This window comes from Cariama cristata, unplaced genomic scaffold, assembly GCF_000690535.1.
Source record: "Cariama cristata isolate BGI_N322 unplaced genomic scaffold, ASM69053v1 scaffold12542, whole genome shotgun sequence".
Taxonomy (NCBI): Eukaryota; Metazoa; Chordata; class Aves; order Cariamiformes; family Cariamidae; genus Cariama; species Cariama cristata.
In genome coordinates, this window is record NW_009602299.1 from 53,291 (window position 1) to 72,448 (window position 19,158).

General features: G+C 45.7%; 1 protein-coding gene across 1 annotated transcript in view; it reads left to right on the top strand.

Moving 5' to 3' along the window:
- The window catches only part of LOC104157403 (coagulation factor XIII A chain-like), a 59,848-nt gene that overhangs the window by 1,486 nt on the left and 39,204 nt on the right, over positions 1-19,158 (top strand). The window contains 2 exon segments of the mRNA XM_009694718.1: positions 5,469-5,657; positions 18,341-18,592. Coding sequence (XP_009693020.1) covers positions 5,469-5,657; positions 18,341-18,592 — 441 coding nt within the window.

The following is a 19,158-nucleotide window of genomic DNA, read 5'->3' on the forward strand; positions in this document are numbered from 1 at the left end:
GCATTCCTGTGGCAGCACTGGGGTGAAGGGGGCAGAAGGAACCTCCCCCCTTAATGGTCCTTCTGGTTTGCACGGCCTTAAACTGACTGTGAAACTGCTGCAGAATGCCGACTGGGAGGGAAAACTTTTGCTAGATGTTGAGCTCACTCATAAAAATGAATGCGAAACTAAAAGGAATCCCCTATTTTTAATTATCTTCCTGTGAGAAGTGTTTCAATCATTTGGCTGAGGAGGCAAACCAGTGTCATGGTAGGGGATGGGCAAATCAAGCCATGTTCTCAGAGCCAACATTTTCGAGTGAACCAGAAAAAATATAGATAAGATTTGGTTTAAAAGAAATCAGGATTGGCTCCTGAATGAGTCACCAACCAAATGATGTTAACTTTTTGACCTACTTGAAATGAACGGCAGAACTTGTTGAATGTGGCAACTCAGGGTAGCCAGATGTAATAATACGTAACGCTCATATGGGACTTTTCATCTGGGGTTGAAAGGGTGCTTAATAAATGTGGACAAGCATTAATTACTGCATTTGACACATTGGGGAACAGGCAAAGACATTTTAAGCAACAAGTTCAAATTTTTATTGCAAAGCATTATTTCTATAATCTTAATCATGTGCCTTAACCACATGTGTGTGTCCCCCATTTTAATACACACACATTTCTTTAAAAAGCATTTCTTTTAAAAAAATGCCTGAGCAAACCAACTGGCATGTTAAGATTGTAGCAACTTTGCTTGAACCTTTTCAAACAACCCTGTAGCTCTGGGGCAGGCATGTGTGTTTAAATTGTCAAATGTAATGTAATACAAGTCTTGACTAGACACCATTTCAAACCTAGCATGTTCACAGAAGCTGGAGATGTGCAAGAGTGTGGGATACCTTAGAAGGAATGTAGCCTGTAGCTAAAGCCCACCAGTACCAGGAGAAAGATTCCTATTGCTTTTTGATGTGCTTCACATCAGGCTCTGAATGAAGTACGGTGCTGGTGGGTGGAAGCCTCTTGCTTTTCAGAAATGCAATGGAAACTTAGGAATGTCAGGTCAAGTGAGTTGAGACAGGAGCCCAACATGTGCTTAAGGTGATGATGCTGTCAAGAAAAATAACCCTTGTCCAAAGCAAGAGTTTGTGTGACCATGGGATAAACCTGGCTATGGGACTGGTATGGCTGAAAAATAAATTTGTGCATAATGGCAAAACTCTTTTTGTACAGCTGGGCCAGGTCTGCTGTGCAGTTCAGCTCTGCAGTGCTTGTAGCAACAACATGCAAGGGGTGACCTGAAGGGAAGGGACTGTAGCAGCGTTCCTGTTTCAGTGCACATTAGCTGCGATTTAAGCCTGTGATACCAGCTGATGTAAGTGTGGTCCCTGAACACACTGTTTTGGGGTAGGATGCTCAAGTCACCTGTCAGACCACATTAAAGGTTTATAGCCCAATGGAGCTCAGACAGGACTTACATTCAGGAGCTGAGCCTTCCCAGAGCTTTCGCAGTGTTGTGCTTGGGGGATAAAGTGGACGTCTGCAGGCAGAGCAGGATCAGCAGAGTATGACAGGGCTCCAGTGTGGCGAGCACATCCTTGCAGAGGATTGCTTGTACCACCTCCTCCTCCTTCTCCTGCACACCTCTACACTTCTGTCTTGTCCAAATTTTTTGTTTTGGTTCCCATATTTCATTGCCATAACACACTGGAAAAAGCATGCAAATGCTTTTATTCCAGCTGTTACAACTGAGATGTTTTCTAGCCTTTGGGTTAGGATTGGACACTTGCTATAAAAATCTTAACATCTGCACCTGGGTCAGATCATGGTCAACAAAGAGCCATCCATGAATGGAGGTGGGGACACAGGCTGTTCGGAGGAGCGGTGGGTGTCACTGCCAGGGTGATCTGTGCCCTTCTCTCAGCTCCACTGGCTGCGGCAACCAGCCACCAACTGACAGAAATAAGAGGTTACATACCAGGCTCACATCATTTAGATGCCTAAATTTAACTGAATCCTGCCCTTGATCTGTGCAGTGTAGGTGTCTACAGCTGAGCTAGTCACCCTCGTTTTCCTTGACAGCCAACAGAGAGAAACAGGCATTTTTAGGGTGTGACTCATTTGACCTATTTTAGCTACTACTCTAGGATGAGGTAAAACCTTGTGCTTGACTAGCTCTCTACTGACACCCACTTCTACTCCACTAAATCACAGCCGGAGAGAGCGGCAGAGGCTGCCAGGGACGGCTGCCTCCCCAACCCGATCAGTGGGCTGCCTGCTGTGGGAGCCCGGCTTGCTTGCAGGAGGAGATACTCAGTAAGGAAGGACACGCAGCCCCCAAGTGCTTCTTCAGCAAGAAGCCTGTGTCTTCGTGAACATGCCTGTGCCATGTCCTCCCCCCGGCTCTTCCTAGCCAGCTCATCTCACCACAATGTGTTACGAGTGGGCTTGGTGCTTCCAGCCGCTCGGTGGGAGGACACAGCCCTGCAGCCCTGTGGTCTGCAAACTCCCCACGCACCCTCGTTCGCAAAGTTTGGCGACTCACCAGGGAATCATGCTTCCCCAGTTAGCAGAGCGATGGGCATCTCCTTTGGAAACTCACACTATTAGATTTGTAATCCAGAGCCCTTTCTCCCTGGTCCTCCAAGAAAACCTGATGTTTGAATGCTATTCTTGTTATTCAAAAAACAACCCAAACTTGTGCTTATTAATTTCTATGCAAACTTAACATTGCAAAAGCTTTAAGAAAGCGTCAGACTGCTACCTCTCATGCGACAAACCTGCTTGCACTAAACAGCAGACCAGGCTGCAGGCAAACCATCAAATGAACCTGACTTGAAAGGAAGCCTCGATGGCCACCTGTCCCTCACAAACAGATGAGCAGTGACAGGCACATCCCCTAGAACCTTCCTTTTGATCACACCTTGGTGATGGTGTTAGCACACCCCATTACCCTGCTCATGTTTTGTCCTCCATAATTACACAGGCTCGATCACAGGTTATCTTCATCTGGCAAGCTCAACGTACATTTTAACACTGACAGTGAAAGTGGAATGTGTTTTCTGCAGATGTATATGTATGGCTGTGATTTGACAGGAGCCATGTAAAGTCCTGAGATAAAATGAGACAAATGCTGAACTGATGGCACTGGGTGGCTTAGCTTTGCAGTTCCTTGAAGGGGCTGACATGCAAAGGAAGGGCAGGGTCACTGTTGCCTTTTGTTTCAGAACACGAGATGAAAACACAGCAAACCCTCAACTCCATTTTTATGCCTCCTTGGAAGGAGTGAGAAGCTGAGCCAGACTTACTGATAGATTCACCCCTCACAGAGCCCCAAGATACGCAGCTTTTACATGCAGTGCTTTCAGCCTGGGAGGGGTTGGGAGAGAGAATGGGAGAGACTCTTCCATGCCCCTGCTTTACCCTCCTTCAGGAAATTCCTGCCTCATGTAGCTTAATTGTGAATTTTGTCAGCATTATTGTGAGTGAGCATTGGTAAGTTTTGCAGGGAGGGAGGCAAAATCATGCCCCACTTCACAGGGGGGCAAGGAGAATGATTTCTGAGCAAAATGCATTTAATGTTTCACACAACAACCGTCTCTGTAAATCCAGTGAGGATCTAAAGAAGTTACTCCAGAAGCCTGGTGAATTGAGCAGAGAATAACAACAACATTGCCATGGGACTTTAAGGCTGTTTCAGGATTGAACAGGGTATTCCAGCCTTTCCTCAGATGAGGGTTAGCAGGAGGTGGATGGTTTTGGATTCAGTTGTCCAAGGCTTTCCATGACAGGATCCTTATCTTGCTGTGTCCTCAGGCAGTTTCCTTTCCTTCTGTTTCCCGAACGGCAGGACTAGGCAGCTGATGGTGACGACCCATGAGCGGGATCTGCTCCTCCTGCCCTAATTTGCCCCTCTCCCATTAGCTGTCACCCAGAGCCCAGGCTGGGTGGCTTGGCTGGGGCAGGAGAAAGACCATGATGGCATCCAGGGGAGTTGCTGCCTTCAGGGCTCTGCTGATGTCTTGATCACCTCCCTGCAGAAGGGCAGGGCTGATGGACACGTTGCTGTAGCCTGGAGGCTACACACCCGAGAGGGAGCTGCTCTGCTGCTTGTCCAGAGCCAACCACTACACAATGTCTCCCTGCCTTCAAAGGAAAAGCAGTGTGCAAAGCTGTTGTCTGAGCTTCTGTGTAACGGGCTGTGTTCAGCCCTCAGTGACTCGAATATCCAACTCATTCGCTGAGCGCATCATCCCTGCTCACACTGTACTCAGTAGCAGGCCAAATTAGCCACCATCAGGAGCACACACAGCTCCACCAGCTGCTGTAAATGTGCACCTCTTTTTGCCTGGCATGAGTTTGGCTCTGTCATGGTCAGTATAAAATGCAGAAATTAGCTAGTTTCTAACTGTCAGCACCTGGAAAGACAAGCTGAGAGCTGCAAATCAAGCTTTACTCTTCCGACTCTCTCCTGGAGGTGTGCAATAATGATCCTCCTGGCAGAGGTTTCACGATTATTTGCCCAAGCGTGCAGGTGAAAGAATGATGTCCAGTTCATTTTCATGTGGTTGCTCACAGTGTGAGAAGACTCCCATTGTGAAGATTCCCGGTATGGTACAGTCATGTAGCTCGTGGTGACTGCAAGCGCCTTTGGCTATCCCAATGCCACCCCACACTGGTCATTAGCTGAGCAGATGAACTTCTAGCAGTCGTAGGCTATAACCCTTTAGACAGCCCTAATTTGAAGGGAGTGAAGCTTTGCCCATGCATGTTATAGATACCTACTGCTGTTTGCCTATAACTCTATGCTGTAATTATATACTGTCATGTTATATTTAGTTTTCATAAGAAGACACTAATAGCAGTGGAGAAGCTGAGTCTAGACACATACAGTACACCACAACCTTATTTAATACAGACAGTCCAAGCTCTCAGCTGAATGCAGGATCATTTACTGCTTCTCAGGCTCTCCAGCACTAGATAGTAGTAGTGCTTTGCAAATATTAATGTATTTAAGCATCATAAAACCCCTGTGAATTTGCATTTTACAAGTGGAGGGCTGCAAGAAGGCAGACATGAAGCCACAGCTGTCAAAGGCCCACTGATTGCACTGGTAAACTTGTGGCAGCAAGGCCCCGACTTGCAAAAAGCCAATGCCAAAGATATTATGGAGCCCAACTCTCCTTGGGGACATTCAACTTTCCACCTGTAGCAACCTGTTTTTTCTGCAATTGCTGTCACCATTCACTGGACACCTTGCAGCCTCTGTGAAAATGGCAAGTGGACAGAGAAGCGTCAGTCCATAAGTCCCTGTTCAGCCAGGAGGTTGTAAGCCCCAAACAAATCCAGCATGCCCCATTGCACGGTGTTCCTCGGTGAGGCAATGCTGGGGAAGGGGAGGACTGGGTCTGTAATGATGTTGATATCAATATTGACATTCCAACATACTGATTCCTTCCCTCTCTGTTCATTTACGTGTCTCTGCAGATTACCTGCATGTTGTGGACATTAATATGTTCAAGGAGCCCCATGAGATCAACAAGCAACAGCACCACACTGACAAGTACTACAGCCCCAAGCTGATAGTGCGTCGGGGACAACCTTTCCAAATCCAGATTGACTTCAACCGACCCTACAAGCCAGAGACGGACCAATTCTGGCTAGAGTTTTTGATAGGTGAGTGTCTGGCAAAGGCTATGTCATATCAACGAAGTAAGGTTGAAGAGTTTCTCATAAACAGGAACACAGCAGTACTTAATGGCTGGGTCTTTTCCTGTTACAAATGATAAACCATAAAGACAGGCTTAACCATAGGCAAGGAACTGCTTTTCTAAACAGGGTCTGAATCCTTACTCGAGAAAGTTAGCAGAATTGCTTGTTAGAGGAGAAGGAGCTGTATTTGGGCTTTCTGTTTAGCGAGAAGCTGTACTTTATTGAGCTTTCAAAGTTGTCTCTGGTTCATGCTATATGGCAATGCTGAAAGATAGGTGGAACGGGAAACATCTTGTATTAGTGTTTAGGAGATGCAGAGAGGAGGAGTCTGTTGTTTGGGGTGGGAAAGATGGCTGTATGAACTGGGATAACCAAATGTTGAGTATGCAACGGGGGAAAATTACACAGGGTGGAAGAATGGGAGGCCTTGCAACTTCGCAGCCTGCATTTATAGCTGACTTGGTAACAAGGGAGAAGGTTCAGAGATTGTAGTTTGGACCAGAGACTTACTCAGGGCCACGTCAGATGCTTTCTTGAGTCACTGCAAAAAGAGCAAAAAAGCATTTTTCCTCTCATTGAGAGAACCTCATCAGAGACCCAGGTCTTCATGTACCTATTGGCTTATTGAAGGTGCAGGACTAGAGAAGGGCATGATCTCGCTAGAGAAAGGGAAAAGCAAGCGACAGAGTGGGGCTTCCTGCTGTGCTCCAAAGATGGGCTCACCGAACACTGCTCCCTACATCACAGATCTGGGAAAGCCCCAGATTCATCTAGAGTGATCTGGGAGTTTCTGTGTTAAGACATCAATGTTCCCCTTATAAACTCTTTAAAGTAGGTTTGAATTGATGTTTTAATTTACTTTCCTGAGAGATGCGGTTCCGAAATTTGTAACATTGATTTTTTCCCACCGTTGAATTATGATGATGTGGCCATTTATTAGATTTGTTGCCTTTTAAAGTTAGATGGGCATTTATCTCTTAAACATATGTGCAGTGAAAAGGTTACTGTCTGCACATTTTTTTTCATGGGTCTCTTCTTTCTAATTTAAATTAGGGTTGGGAGGCATGTTATGACAGTCCAGTGAATGATTGGCTGAACAGCCACAAGCGCCTTTAAAAATTTAATATGCATAAATATCATTAGTTCTTTTGGGATTTAATTAAATTCAAGACTGTTCCCTTAATCTTTATATGTTTAAAACAAACAGCTGCAGCAAGAAATGGAAAATGGAACATTTGTTTTTTATTGCATCGTGTGCAGTTTGCATTTGTTTTAATCAGATATTCTATATTGGAAGAAGAAATTTAACACTTCTTTTGACATTGCACAGTCCACTTAAGAGAGCATATTCACTTATTTTCCTGTTGCCCTTTCCTAACACATCTACCCATGGTTTGTACCTTGAATCTCTAAGCATAGATAAAAGTACTTTAATCCTCAGCCACGGTAGGAATGGGGTTAAATGCAGTCAAAGCCAGGGGAGACTTTGCAACAAACTCAGCTGCTCTGAATGATTGGAGTCAGCCCTGTGTCAGTGGCTGACTTCCCCTCCCCGTTCTTCACTGTTACTGTCCTTTCTGTGAAATGGAACGGTATTGCTGATGTCCCATGTGTGGTGGCTGGCAATCAGCTGAAGGATAGTGCTGCGCGTATGGGATAGTATATAATGCTATTGCCCTCCCCTGCTTTTTGTGTCTGCTGCTGTGAGCACCACTGCCCTCTTGCTACAAAGAATTTAGCTCACAGAGATTCAACTGGGAGAAGAGATGTTCAAGCTCCTCTTCTAGGAACTGGTTAATACTCAGTGCCCCACAAATGTTTCTCTTTACACGCATGTGGCAAAAACACAGTATGTTTGTTCTCAGAGGGTAGCAACGGAAAGCAAAACAAAAACAGTCCACAAAGGGGAAGGAAATTATTCAGAGATGATCTGCTTGACTCTTGCTACTTCTCCTTTTAGTGTCAAGTCCAATCTCTAATGCCCTGAAGGGGACAAAGAGGAGATTTCTTTTATTTAGGAAAGGGCACTGAGTGCTCAAGGTTTCAGTGCTGTGCTCTCAAACCTTTTGTCATGGGGATACGTGGCTATTTTCATCCAGTTTTTTTCTGTTCATCTGCCTGAAGAGTGGGCATTCACCTCTTGTAATGCCAGCTGCCTGAAAACCAGAGCCCCATCTAAAATCTGTTGCCTGGGCTGCCTGTGAGCAGTGGAGGGAGGCAGGCACCTCCCGGTGCCAGTTCAGCCCTGCTGTCTTAAAATTATAGAATCACAGAATCGTTTAGGTTGGGAAGGACCTTTAAGTTCATTGAGTCCAACCGCAAACCTAGCACGGCCAAGTCCACCACTAAACCATGTCCCTAAGCATCACACCTACACACCTTTTAAATGCCTCCAAGGGTTGGTGACTCTACCACTTTCCTGGACAGCCTGTTCAATGATGATGGGATGAACTCTTTTCTGGATATTTTTCCTTCCTCCGTTGACTCTCCCCCATAGACCAGGCTCTGATTTTAAGATTACCAAAGACAGGTGAATCCTACCCCTCAGTACTGTCAGGCAGAAGCTACACCTAGGGACTGGCTCAGAGAACAGCCGTACAGTAGAGGCAGCTTGAGCTCAGAGAAGCTTTTTGCACTGAGACAAGGGGTATACCTCCCAGGAAAGTCCTGAGTTTGAGAGATTAAAGTGATGGCACGCCAAAATATTGGAAGGTTGTTGTAAAATGACCTTTCCAAGGAGCTCTCTGTGTGCCTGAGCAGTAGATTTCAAACAGTGCAACAGAACTGTAGAATAACCTAGGTTGGATGGACCTCCAGAGGTCTCATGTCCAAGCCCTTGCTCAAAGCAGGTCCAGCTTGCTACGACTGCTCAGGGCCTTGCCCTAGGGACAGGTTTTGAGTAACTCCAAGGGTGGGGAGGTTACCCCAAGCAATGTGGACCAGGCTGTCCATGAGTTGTAGAATCTCTTGGGTGTTTCAAGGTGCTATTCTTGTAAGGTACAAAGATACTTTTGGTATGAACAGCTAGCTTTGGCTCCCAGAGAATTCAGCTGGAGCTGGGAAAACTCATCGTCTCTTTTTGCAGGGCCATGCCTACGAGAGCTGTTTATACAGCAGCACTGTAAAAGAAGTATTTAGAAATGATGAGTTCCCAGCGTTGGAAATTTCCCAGCATTGACATTAATCCATCACAGAATTTTTATCCATTTAAGACTAATTTTGCTCCTGAAAAATGTGACAATGGTAATGGATTGATCCTATGTGTGTGCAGAACTAGTCTCTTTCCTTTATTCCCTAAAATTTAGTTTTACTTCCCCTTTTTTGCTCCTATTTTTGCTCCTTTTGCATCATTAAAAAGATGATTAATGAAGCAAGTAAAGCAAGTAGAAATTGCTTAATCCTTCTAATTGATAATGAATCAAGGGTACCTAGGACAAATACTTCCTGCATCATGTTAAGCTAGGTCTGAAACACTCACAGAACTATCTATAGTAACAATCTTTTTTAATCCATTTAAAGACAATTCACACAGAGTCTAGAATTCATGGGTTAAGTTGTATAAACAAATATATATATATGTAAATACAGAAGTAATTCACCCTAATGTTTTGAAAGACACTTTTACTGATGCTTTTCTGTAATGGTTCCTTATGACTAAAGTTCTTTTTGCTTTAACTGACTGTTTTCTGTAGAGTCGTCATCAGTGAAACTGGCTGAAGTGCTAACATGAATTATTATAATTCGGTTTTGCACATGATGCTTCATTAAATTAGGACCATACTTGTCTGCCAAAGTATGGAAAAGAATGAATGTGCCAAAAAATCCACATGGAAAAATATCCACTTATAAAGAGTAATGTGATATTATTCTAGTTCTCGTGCTGGACTGCAGCCCTGCCTCCGTACCTGTGGTTTGGGAGCTGCTCCATCACCACATATTTCCTTCCTTGCAGCCCACTTCCTGGCTTTAATTGGAGGAAAGGTGAGCATCACCCCTTGGGAAATACTCATTTTATTGGTCTGGGGTTGAGATGAAAGAGCCACAAGAGAAACGTAGATGCTGTGCTTACATCTAGTTCCCCACAGCGGGAACAATTTCAGTTTGGAGCCCCAGGAAGCCCAGAGGAACCAGTGACTCCTTCACCCACCTTGATCTCTCCCGACTGCCGCCTTTGCGATGACAGGGATACTTTGTGCTGCTCTTGGCTTTCCACAGTGTGGGGCTCAGCCTGGCGAGCACAGCTCCCGCACCTGGGCCAACCAGTTTGGCATAAGTGCTGCAAAGTTTCCACAGTCACTGCTGCACGGGCAGTGAGTTCTCTGAAAAGCAGATGTATGATTAGATGAGCTTATCCGGCCTTCAATCTTGCTTTTAGTAGTAGTTCCCTGTACATGGCTGTAAATCCCACAGTGGTTGATGAGTTTATATAGTGCAGCCTTACTCTAATGATATCTTTTGCCACATCCTCATAAATTGTTGTCTATTTGTATTTTCCTTAAATGAATTCATAAATCCATATATACTGGTCTAGCCCTAAATATTATTATGAACATTTTATTTATTGGCATACTTCTGGAACGATCATAAATCCCAGTCCTCCAGGCTACTATCACCTTTCTGCACGTGTGCATGCATGGGCACCGACGCACCAACCCATATGCACTCCTCAGGCTTCTATAAATCCTTGGCTTCTGCCCTGAGAGGAGAGCCGCAACTCGCTGCTCCTTTTTCTACCGCCTTCCCAGGCCTCCTCCAGAGAAACAGTTATAAAAACATGAAAGCAGGTAAGAACATAAAGATGTTAGAGCTGATGCCATATGGCTTATTTAGGTGACACCAAATTCCCACTCATAGTTAGAGGGGCATCTGAGTACAACTCAATGACGAAGGGTGCGATTCAGGACACCCACGCTAGAATCAATGGAGCTGTTCATACGGTCCTACAGTGTCCACAGCCTTTCCCTAATTTCACAGCAGTGTTGGGACACAGGTTGTTCCAGGAGGGTTGAGGTTTTGTTCCTTTTGTCAGGCAATAAATCTGTCTCAGTGGGGCGTAGTACTACCCCTGGTGTCACCTGCACTCCTCAGCACTCTGGGGCAGGGCAGGTGGTAGTTGATGGAGTGGCTGGGATGGAGTTGATGGAGTGGTGTCCCTCAGCACCTTGGATGGGATGTCGAGCTGAGTTCTGCCTCTGGGAAAAAGTTGCTTATTGGAAGAAGTTGGTTCTTGATTTTTTTAGGAGCCTTCTTTGCATTATAGAAGAGCAACTAACCCTGGTGCTGGGGGCAAACTCTGTTGCTACTGGTATGCAAACCACGCTCAGAATTTATTAAATCGCTATATCCCTGTTTAACAAAGAACTACAAAAATTGAACAAAGATACAGAAACAGCTGATGATCTAAACGTGGAGTCCCATTTGGGGGGAGAAAGAATGATTTGTTAACAGTGGAACACATTTCCTAGAGATTGGCTCCAGAGAAGAGACCTATTTGCAAGCTCTTAGCAAACAAAAAACCTCTCCACTTTCTGAACAAAGGCATTGGGGTATTTTTTTCCTCCTCTCTGGAATTCCCAGCCAGGCCCCAGAGGAGCAGAGAGGAGGGAGTCCCTCCATGTGCTCCATGAATGCAGTATTTCATGCAAAGGAGTCTTTATCTTTATTATGCTCTCCTTTTGCACTGCTGCAGCAGCATCAAGTGGCACATAAAATCTAGCTGTATTTTTTAATGGTTTTAATAGCTAAGGTGCGTGACTCCGATGTGTGTTTTACAACTGTAAAGTACTAGAAACATTCACTCCTGGGACAGAGTGGTCAGATGTTAAGGATTCCTAACTGAAGCCATGAGCAAAAATTATTTCAAGATATTTGGGTTTCCTACATTTCCAAGTTTCCATGCGGCACTTCTGAAAGCAATGGAATTTGAGGGTTGGAGGAACCCAGATGTGATATTAAAGCAGTGGCTTAAAGACACTACTGTTTTTACAAAAATTTGTTTCTTCTTCTTGTTTGTTTTGATTGTTTGACTGTTTATTAGAACATCTCTCCTTTTTCATTTTTCTTTGTTATACTTTTTTTTCCTGTTTTTTCTCTTCTCTTTTATCTTTATCTTCTCTCTTTCTTCCTTTCTCCTCCTCTTCCTCTTCTCCTCTTTCTCCTCTTCTTCTCCTCCTCCTCTTCTCCTCCTTCTCTTCTCCTCCTCCTCCTCTTTTCCTCCTCCTTCTCTTCTCTTCTTCCTCCTCTTTTCCTCCTCTTTCTCTCTCCACTCCTTCTCTCTTCTTTTTCCTTTTTCCTTTTTCCTTTTTCCTTTTTCCTTTTCTGACATTTGCTGTAGTTATTCATAGTGATTAATAAGGCATGGTCCCAACATGCTAGCACCCATCCCCAGGCCGCTTGCTACAATGAGGTTTACCTCTGGTACACAGCTACTGTACTTCTGGTTTCCAGCTCAAATTTACTTATCAACTTGTCTCAATTATTATACTTCCAGGACTGGCATTGAAATAGGTTCTTTACTCTTTGTATGAAAGAGTGCATCCAGGTAAAACAAATTAACCTAACAGGAAAATTGTTAGCCCTACTGTGTGTAGTGTATTGTAGGGATTGATTCACGGACTCTGGTGCGGGTAAAACCAAAGACCTTTATTGTTTACAAGTTTGTGCTTATATAGATTCACTAGCTGTCCACGCGCTCTAGTTTGTTCATGGATTGGTTAACCTCTGCTGTCCATGCGCCGCGGCTAAGCTTTTAATTGGTGCTGTTAATCAAGACACGCGTCTTCTAGTTTGGGTCTCACAGCTGTGCTTCAAAACATTTTTATCTTCAGCTCCCTTTCTGCGCTTGCTTCATTACTTACTTTCTCAGACTATTTCCTTCAAGGCTATGTTGTTCAAGGTTGCTTGCAACACTCCCTGTGAATCCCACAGTGTATGTCTCAAGGGAGACAGATTCCTTGACTCCTTGAAAAAACGATCTTTGGAGGAGGGTTCCTAAAAAGACTGTTGAGAAATAGCTTTGTTCACTTCCTTCTCTTCTGAGGGATTGTACTTCCATCGGGGAGGAGATGTCCTCTGAAGCTCACTGTATCTCTAATCTCTCTGCTACAAAATTTTTGCTTCTCACTGCCAAAAGTAAAACACCTACTGACTTGTGTAGGGCCTATCCAAGAGCTGGGTAACTGGAGGAGGAGCGCTTGTGTTTTGCTGACCGAACTTGCTGTACCTATCTCTCGCTCTCTCTCTGTGGCTGTAAATCCCTCTCTGGTGTGGTAGTTTTACCTGGAATTAAACACAGCTTGTCTCCGTGCCTGATGGGCCCGGACCTGACGTGCTAAGCAGCTAAGACATATGTTAAAAATAACTCACTTCGAATGCATGTGTGTGGGGCCACAGTTCTGTGCTTTAGACGGCTCATTCTTTTGTTGCTGTGTAAACAGACTTTGGCAAGCTTTAACAAACACTCTGCTCTGCTTTTTGCCCCTGTAAACTGTGTGTGTGTGTATGTGTGGCAGGGGCCATCCCATACATGCCCACATCCACACATGCTTCAGTCATGATGCATTTCCCCATGTAGACACTCACTCATGTTTGTTTACTTTCAAAGCCTTGTGGTGAAGCATGGAGGGAGACCTGAGCTCCTTCTGTAGTGACAGCAGCTATTTTGCTCCTCTTTTCCTGGGTGTCTGGAAACCCCAGGAGGAGTAGAGCCGCGCTGCAGCTGAAGTGAGCAGGAGCTTTAGGAGCCCAGCTTGGATAGCTACAGAAACCAAAGTGGGAGAAGAAAGAAGCATCAAAGGGTTGCAGGCCTGTGCACTGTGCAGCAGGGGAAATAGATACGCTCGTGCTATTAAACCTTATGTACAAAGGAGGTTTCTGTAAAAACAATGTCCTCTGGCAGTATCATAGTTCCGTACCTAGCACTGAAATGCAGAGAGTTGAAGGCCCATGAAAGAGGGTCACTGTGAATTCTGTCCTGTCCTCTCCTGCCTTGAAGGCAGGACAGTCAGCAGCCCCTGGTCAGTGCCTAGTACCTTCTAACCTGCAAAAGGAGCCTATAAAAGCCTCACTCTGTGCCTGGTTGTAACAGTGCAGCAACCTCCAGGCTTTCTGAGTTCTCAGGCTGGATTTTCCCATTTCCATGTGCTGTTAGAGCAGACAGGGACATCCCAACATCGTGATGTCACACAACAACTTTGTCTTTCACAGAGCAATTGGCTGTGAAATGTCCTCGTCTGAGGTCCAGGGCCTCCTACACCCAAAGCACACGTGAGCGTCGGGGAGTGAGGCAACCACAAAGAACTGGCTGTGGAACATGGTTCAGTCTGCCAACTCCCGGAGCAAATCAGAGCAGGAGAGATCCTGAGACAGCTGATGCTGCTGGCACAAGCGCCCTCCTGTCAGCATAAAAAGAGTTTAGCTTCTCTGCATGGCTCCTGGTCCTGACATGCACCCAAACACCCTCCTGCCTCTCTGTGGGTTGGGTTAGCATCAGAAACCCTGCAGAGAGTGCTCTGCCAGGCATTCGCAGGCTTTTGGTAATGAGTCTTTGGATAATATTGAATTTTCTTCCTTAGAGACTCTAACTCAGAGAATGAAATCACCACTGCATGTTATCGCTTCTGAGAAAGGGCTGACATTACGGGTATCTCAACTAAGAGCCAAAGTTGGCCCTACTTTTCCACTGCAGCCAGATATGTGTGCTCAAGACGTAGATAAAAGTCAAATGGCTAGGCCATCCTGAGATGACTTCCTTATGATGTTGATAAACATAGTACTGAACCTACACAAGGATTATTTTGCCAACAACCTTAGCATGTAATACCAAAGTTACTCAGCTTTATAGCACTCTGATATCAAGACAACAGATGTGTGTATGTGAGATTAGTGTGGCTGGTGCTGTCAGGTGTCTAGATGTGTGATTACAATTCATCTCCACAACCTCCTGTCAGAAGTAACAATTCCCTTGCTCTTCCATTTTCATTTCGGTTTTTGTTTCAGAAGATTGGGGAACCTGTCCTCTCTTCAAAGAAAATATTAGATATTGCTCATTGTTCTCTTAAGGGCTCTGCCCATCTTCCCAGGCTTCCTTGTGGGTTCAGGATTTATGTAAACATTAGTGAGCACCTAACCCTGCTCATCTGTCAGAAGCAAACAATATTCTCTTGTACCTACTGCTTATGACATCTGCAAATTATCCTGGTTTCTAGGATATCCCTTCCCTGGCATCTCTGCTACATCCTCAGGATGCAGTCATACCCCAGATCTCCTTCTCCTCATGGGTGAGCAAGATAGTGCAGTGACCTCTCTCTTCCTGCATGGGAGCAACTGTGTGAGGCATGCATGGGCTCTGGGCTGAAAGGACCTTGCATACTCCTCAGCAGAAGCTGCCGGAGCTCCCTTGGCAAGCGACAGGTCTATTAGGATGTCTTGTGGCTTTGCATGCAAGAGGAACTTTTGTTTGGAAGGGCAAAAGAAGTTTTGCATGTTAGAGCTTCAGAAAAGTGAGAATATGTTGAACCTGTTATGAGGTGCCAGTGACAGGGTTTCCATAAGGATATCTTGCAAAGGGCTCATGGCCTCTTTGAGATCCTATCTGATTCCTATAGGCAGATTTACTGGGGAGTGATTCTGCAGCCTCCCCATGCGCACGTGGTGCACATGCACATGGTGGTGCAAAGTCCCCACCACCGCACAGCTCCTTCTGTCCCCCATAACCTCCTACACAGATGTGCAGCTTCCACTGAAGATAATAACGTCAGTTCCTAACCACATTAAAATAGCAATCTCTCCCCGCTCCCAACTTTCTGAAGGAGGTAAGGGAGGTATTTTTAAAAGTAGCACTTGTTAACAGCTTTCAGGGACATCAGTTCAATTACTTGGTTTGCTCTGCTGCTTTGTTTGTGTGTACTGCTTTTTGAAAAAAACAATTATGTCAAAACTAGAAGCAAAATATCAACTGTAGAGGCAAGTTGGGTCATACTCAGTTGCACTACAAAGAAGAATATGTTCAGTTCTTAGATCACAATTGTTAGCAGGCACAAGGCTCTTATCTCTGTTATCTCTATAGGCTCTCTGCTCTAGACTGGCCTTCCTTTGATGGCTTATATTTGAAGTGTCCAGTGCTTTATCTTCTAGTGTTTTCTATTGATTTTGCTTTCTTATGCTAGTCCTTTTTTCTTCGTGTAGGTTTTACCCTTCTGCTGCTTCCCTCACTGATCTGAATGGGTTTCATGGGTTACAGCATCCCTGGCCGACAGGGCAAAGTGGGCTATTTATGTGCATTGAACATCTGCAAAATGGAAATTCATGTGCACCAAATAATCTCTTGGATGAAGAGCAGTAGCCCTAGATTTCTTAGAAACACAGATGTCGTGGCAGCTCGCAAGCTTCAGATTCAAGGCTGGAGTTGTCCTTTCCCAGAATGTAGCAGTGTTCAGATCTGGAATTATCTCTACATCAGCTGTATAAAAATAAGCAAGCAGAAAAATCAACGCCCTTGTGAGTTTAATTTTGCAGTTCTTAAATAGTAGGAATAAAAAATATAGAAGTCTATCTCTCTGTCTGCCATCATTGCTTTTCATTACCCTATTTTTGAATGAGAGAGTCTGACTTTCAGCTTAAAATATGAAACAAAGAATAGATTTGAGAATGAGATAAGGAACTCAGCCTTCTCACAAGTGTTTTTTCTCTCTGTGCTGCTGGTTGGCTTCCAGATATAGTTTGGCTCTACCTCAGGCTGAAAGGGTGGATCCTCACACAACTTTGAATCCTGGCAGTGTACATGTTTACATGTAGCCTATCCGTCTAGATGCTTTTTATAGTTGACAGAGTAAAATAGGCTTCTCTGGGGTGTGATTTGTCTTACTATGAGGTAGCCTATCACTTGCAGTACTTTGGAGGTGTGTCATACTTTCGGACCCATTGCTTGAAGACAAAGTTTGCTATCCAGCCCAGATGTGTTCATTTATACTCTGGGTGTCCAGTGCTGGTTCCCACTCCATCCCTGAGGAGTGGATGCTCAGGAGGAACTGAACATTGGGTATCTGCTGGTGGACTGACTTGTATTTCCTCCATCTGTGTGGACTTGCATGGAAGAGGACTTGGTCTCTGCTTGTCAATGCAGTAGTGCAGATGGATGCCAGTGACAAGTGGTGTCCCTCGGGGGTCTGTGCTGGGACCGATGCTGTTTAATATCTTCATCAAGGACATAGACAGTGGAATCGTGTGCACCCTCAGCAAGTTTGTGGATGACACCAAGCTTAGTAGTGTGGTTGACACGTCTGAGGGACGGGATGCCATCCAGAGGGACTTGGACAAGCTTGACAGGTGGGCCCATGAGAACCTCATGAGGTTTAACAAGGTCAAGTGCAAGGTCCTGCACCTGGGTCAGGGCAACCCCTGGCATCAGTACAGGCTGGGGGATGATGTGATTGAGAGTAGCCCTGCGGAGAAGGACTTAGGGGTGCTGGTGTATGGCAGGCTAGACATGAGTCAGCAATGTGCAATCGCAGCTCAGAAGGCCAACCGCATCCTGGGCTGCATCAAGAGAAGTGTGGCCAGCAGGTCGAGGGAGGTAATTCTGCCCCTCTACTCCGCTCTGGTGAGACCTCACCTGGAGTATTGCATTCAGCTCTGGAGCCTTCAGTGCAGGAAAGACAGGGAAATGTCGGAGAAGATCCAGAGGAGGGCAACAAAAATGATCCGAGGGCTGGAGCACCTCTCCTATGAAGACAGGCTGAGAGAGTTGGGGTTGTTCAGATTGGAGAAGAGGAGGCTTCAAGGTGACCTCATTGCAGCCTTCCAATACCTGAAGGGGGCCTAGATGAGAGTTGGGGACAGACTTTTTAGCAGGGTCTGCTGTGACAGGACAAGGGGTAATGGTTTTAAACTAAAAGACAGTAGATTTAGACTTGACATAAGGAAAAAAATTTTTGCAACGAGGGTAGTGAAGCACTGGAACAGGTTGCCCAGAGAGGTGGTGGAAGCCCCATCCCTGGAGGCATTCAAGGTCAGACTGGATGGGGCTCTGAGCAACCTTACCTAGTTGGAGATGTCCCTGCTCACTGCAGGGGGGGTTGGACTAGATGACCTCCAAAGGTCCCTTCCAGCCCAAATGATTCTTTGAAATTCTAAGAGTGAGGTTCTGCTCTGCTAAAGAGGCCCAAAGCCAACGTCCGTGCTCCAGTCCACACTTGCGTGCTAGCAACGAGGGTGGTGGGTGCATCTGAATTGAGGAAGGGCTCTTACCTAAACTTGCCAACAGTGTAGCTAACACCAAGGCAAGGAGCAAGCTGGAGTGCAGCTTACTGCACTAAGATAAACAGTGGTGAGCAAGGAAAGCCTGGGACAGGCCCAGCTCATGCTTGCCAGCACTACACTCTTGGCAGTGCCTGAGCCAGCGAGGCTGAAGCTCGTTGGAGCGAGATGGGTGGGGGTGTCTGCACAAGCTGCCTGCTGGGAGGTGCTGCACGTATTCGTGGGGCTGTACTGCCAAGTGACCAGGCACTGTGAGTAGCAATGAGGGAGGTAGGTGGTTTCTGCCCACTAAAACTTCCCACCTCTGTTGAAAATACGACAAAGGGACAGAAGACTGCCAGGAAATTAAGCAACTGTCGAAACAAGGCAAACTTCTTCACCTCTCTCTCCAGGTCGCTACCCACAGCAAAACAAAGGCACCTACATCCCAGTCCTAGTAGGTGATGTGCTGAAACCCGGCGAGTGGGGAGCCAAGATTACCCACAAGGAGAACAACTCCATTCACCTGTCCATCGTGTCCTCTGCCACCTGCATCGTTGGGAAGTTTCGCCTGTACATTGCTGTCTGGACTCCCTTTGGCATCCTCCGGACACAGAGAAACTCAGCAACCGACACTTACATCCTGTTCAATCCCTGGTGCCAGCGTAAGTACCTTAAGGTTCACACTTTCTGCTGCTGGGCTTAGCAGGTTTTGAGAGGGGGCGCTCCAGGAAGAGAAGCTTGATACCAAGGAGGTTGGAGACATGCCAGTTTGGGTCTGGCAATTACATACTAATTCTGCCAAGAGGCAAGTCTTTCGAGTTGGGGAATAGCCCTGTGTGAGTTGGGCTCTGTGTTGCAGACCTGTGCCAGTGCTGTAGCTGCGCTCTGCAGTTTTATGAGGCCAAGACTGTGTTTACCAGCTCGGGCAGCGTGAATGAGGCCAAGCCTGTGTTTACCACCTCGGGCAGTGTGATGATGCTTCATTTCTCATAGTAAATATACCCCAAGGCTTTCCTTTGACTTTAATAGGCATCAGTGTGAACCTCCTGCCTGCCTGTGTGTGCCTTGAACTGCCAAGTCAATACAGGCATGAATTTTTCCGGGATTTGATGTGGGGCAGGATGTAGCAGAGTCCCATACTCTGTTGAGTTACATTGCTGATTGCCACATATAGGATTGAACAGCTGCAGCCAAAAACCTGCCGGAATGCAATGGGGCTCGCTGTTCC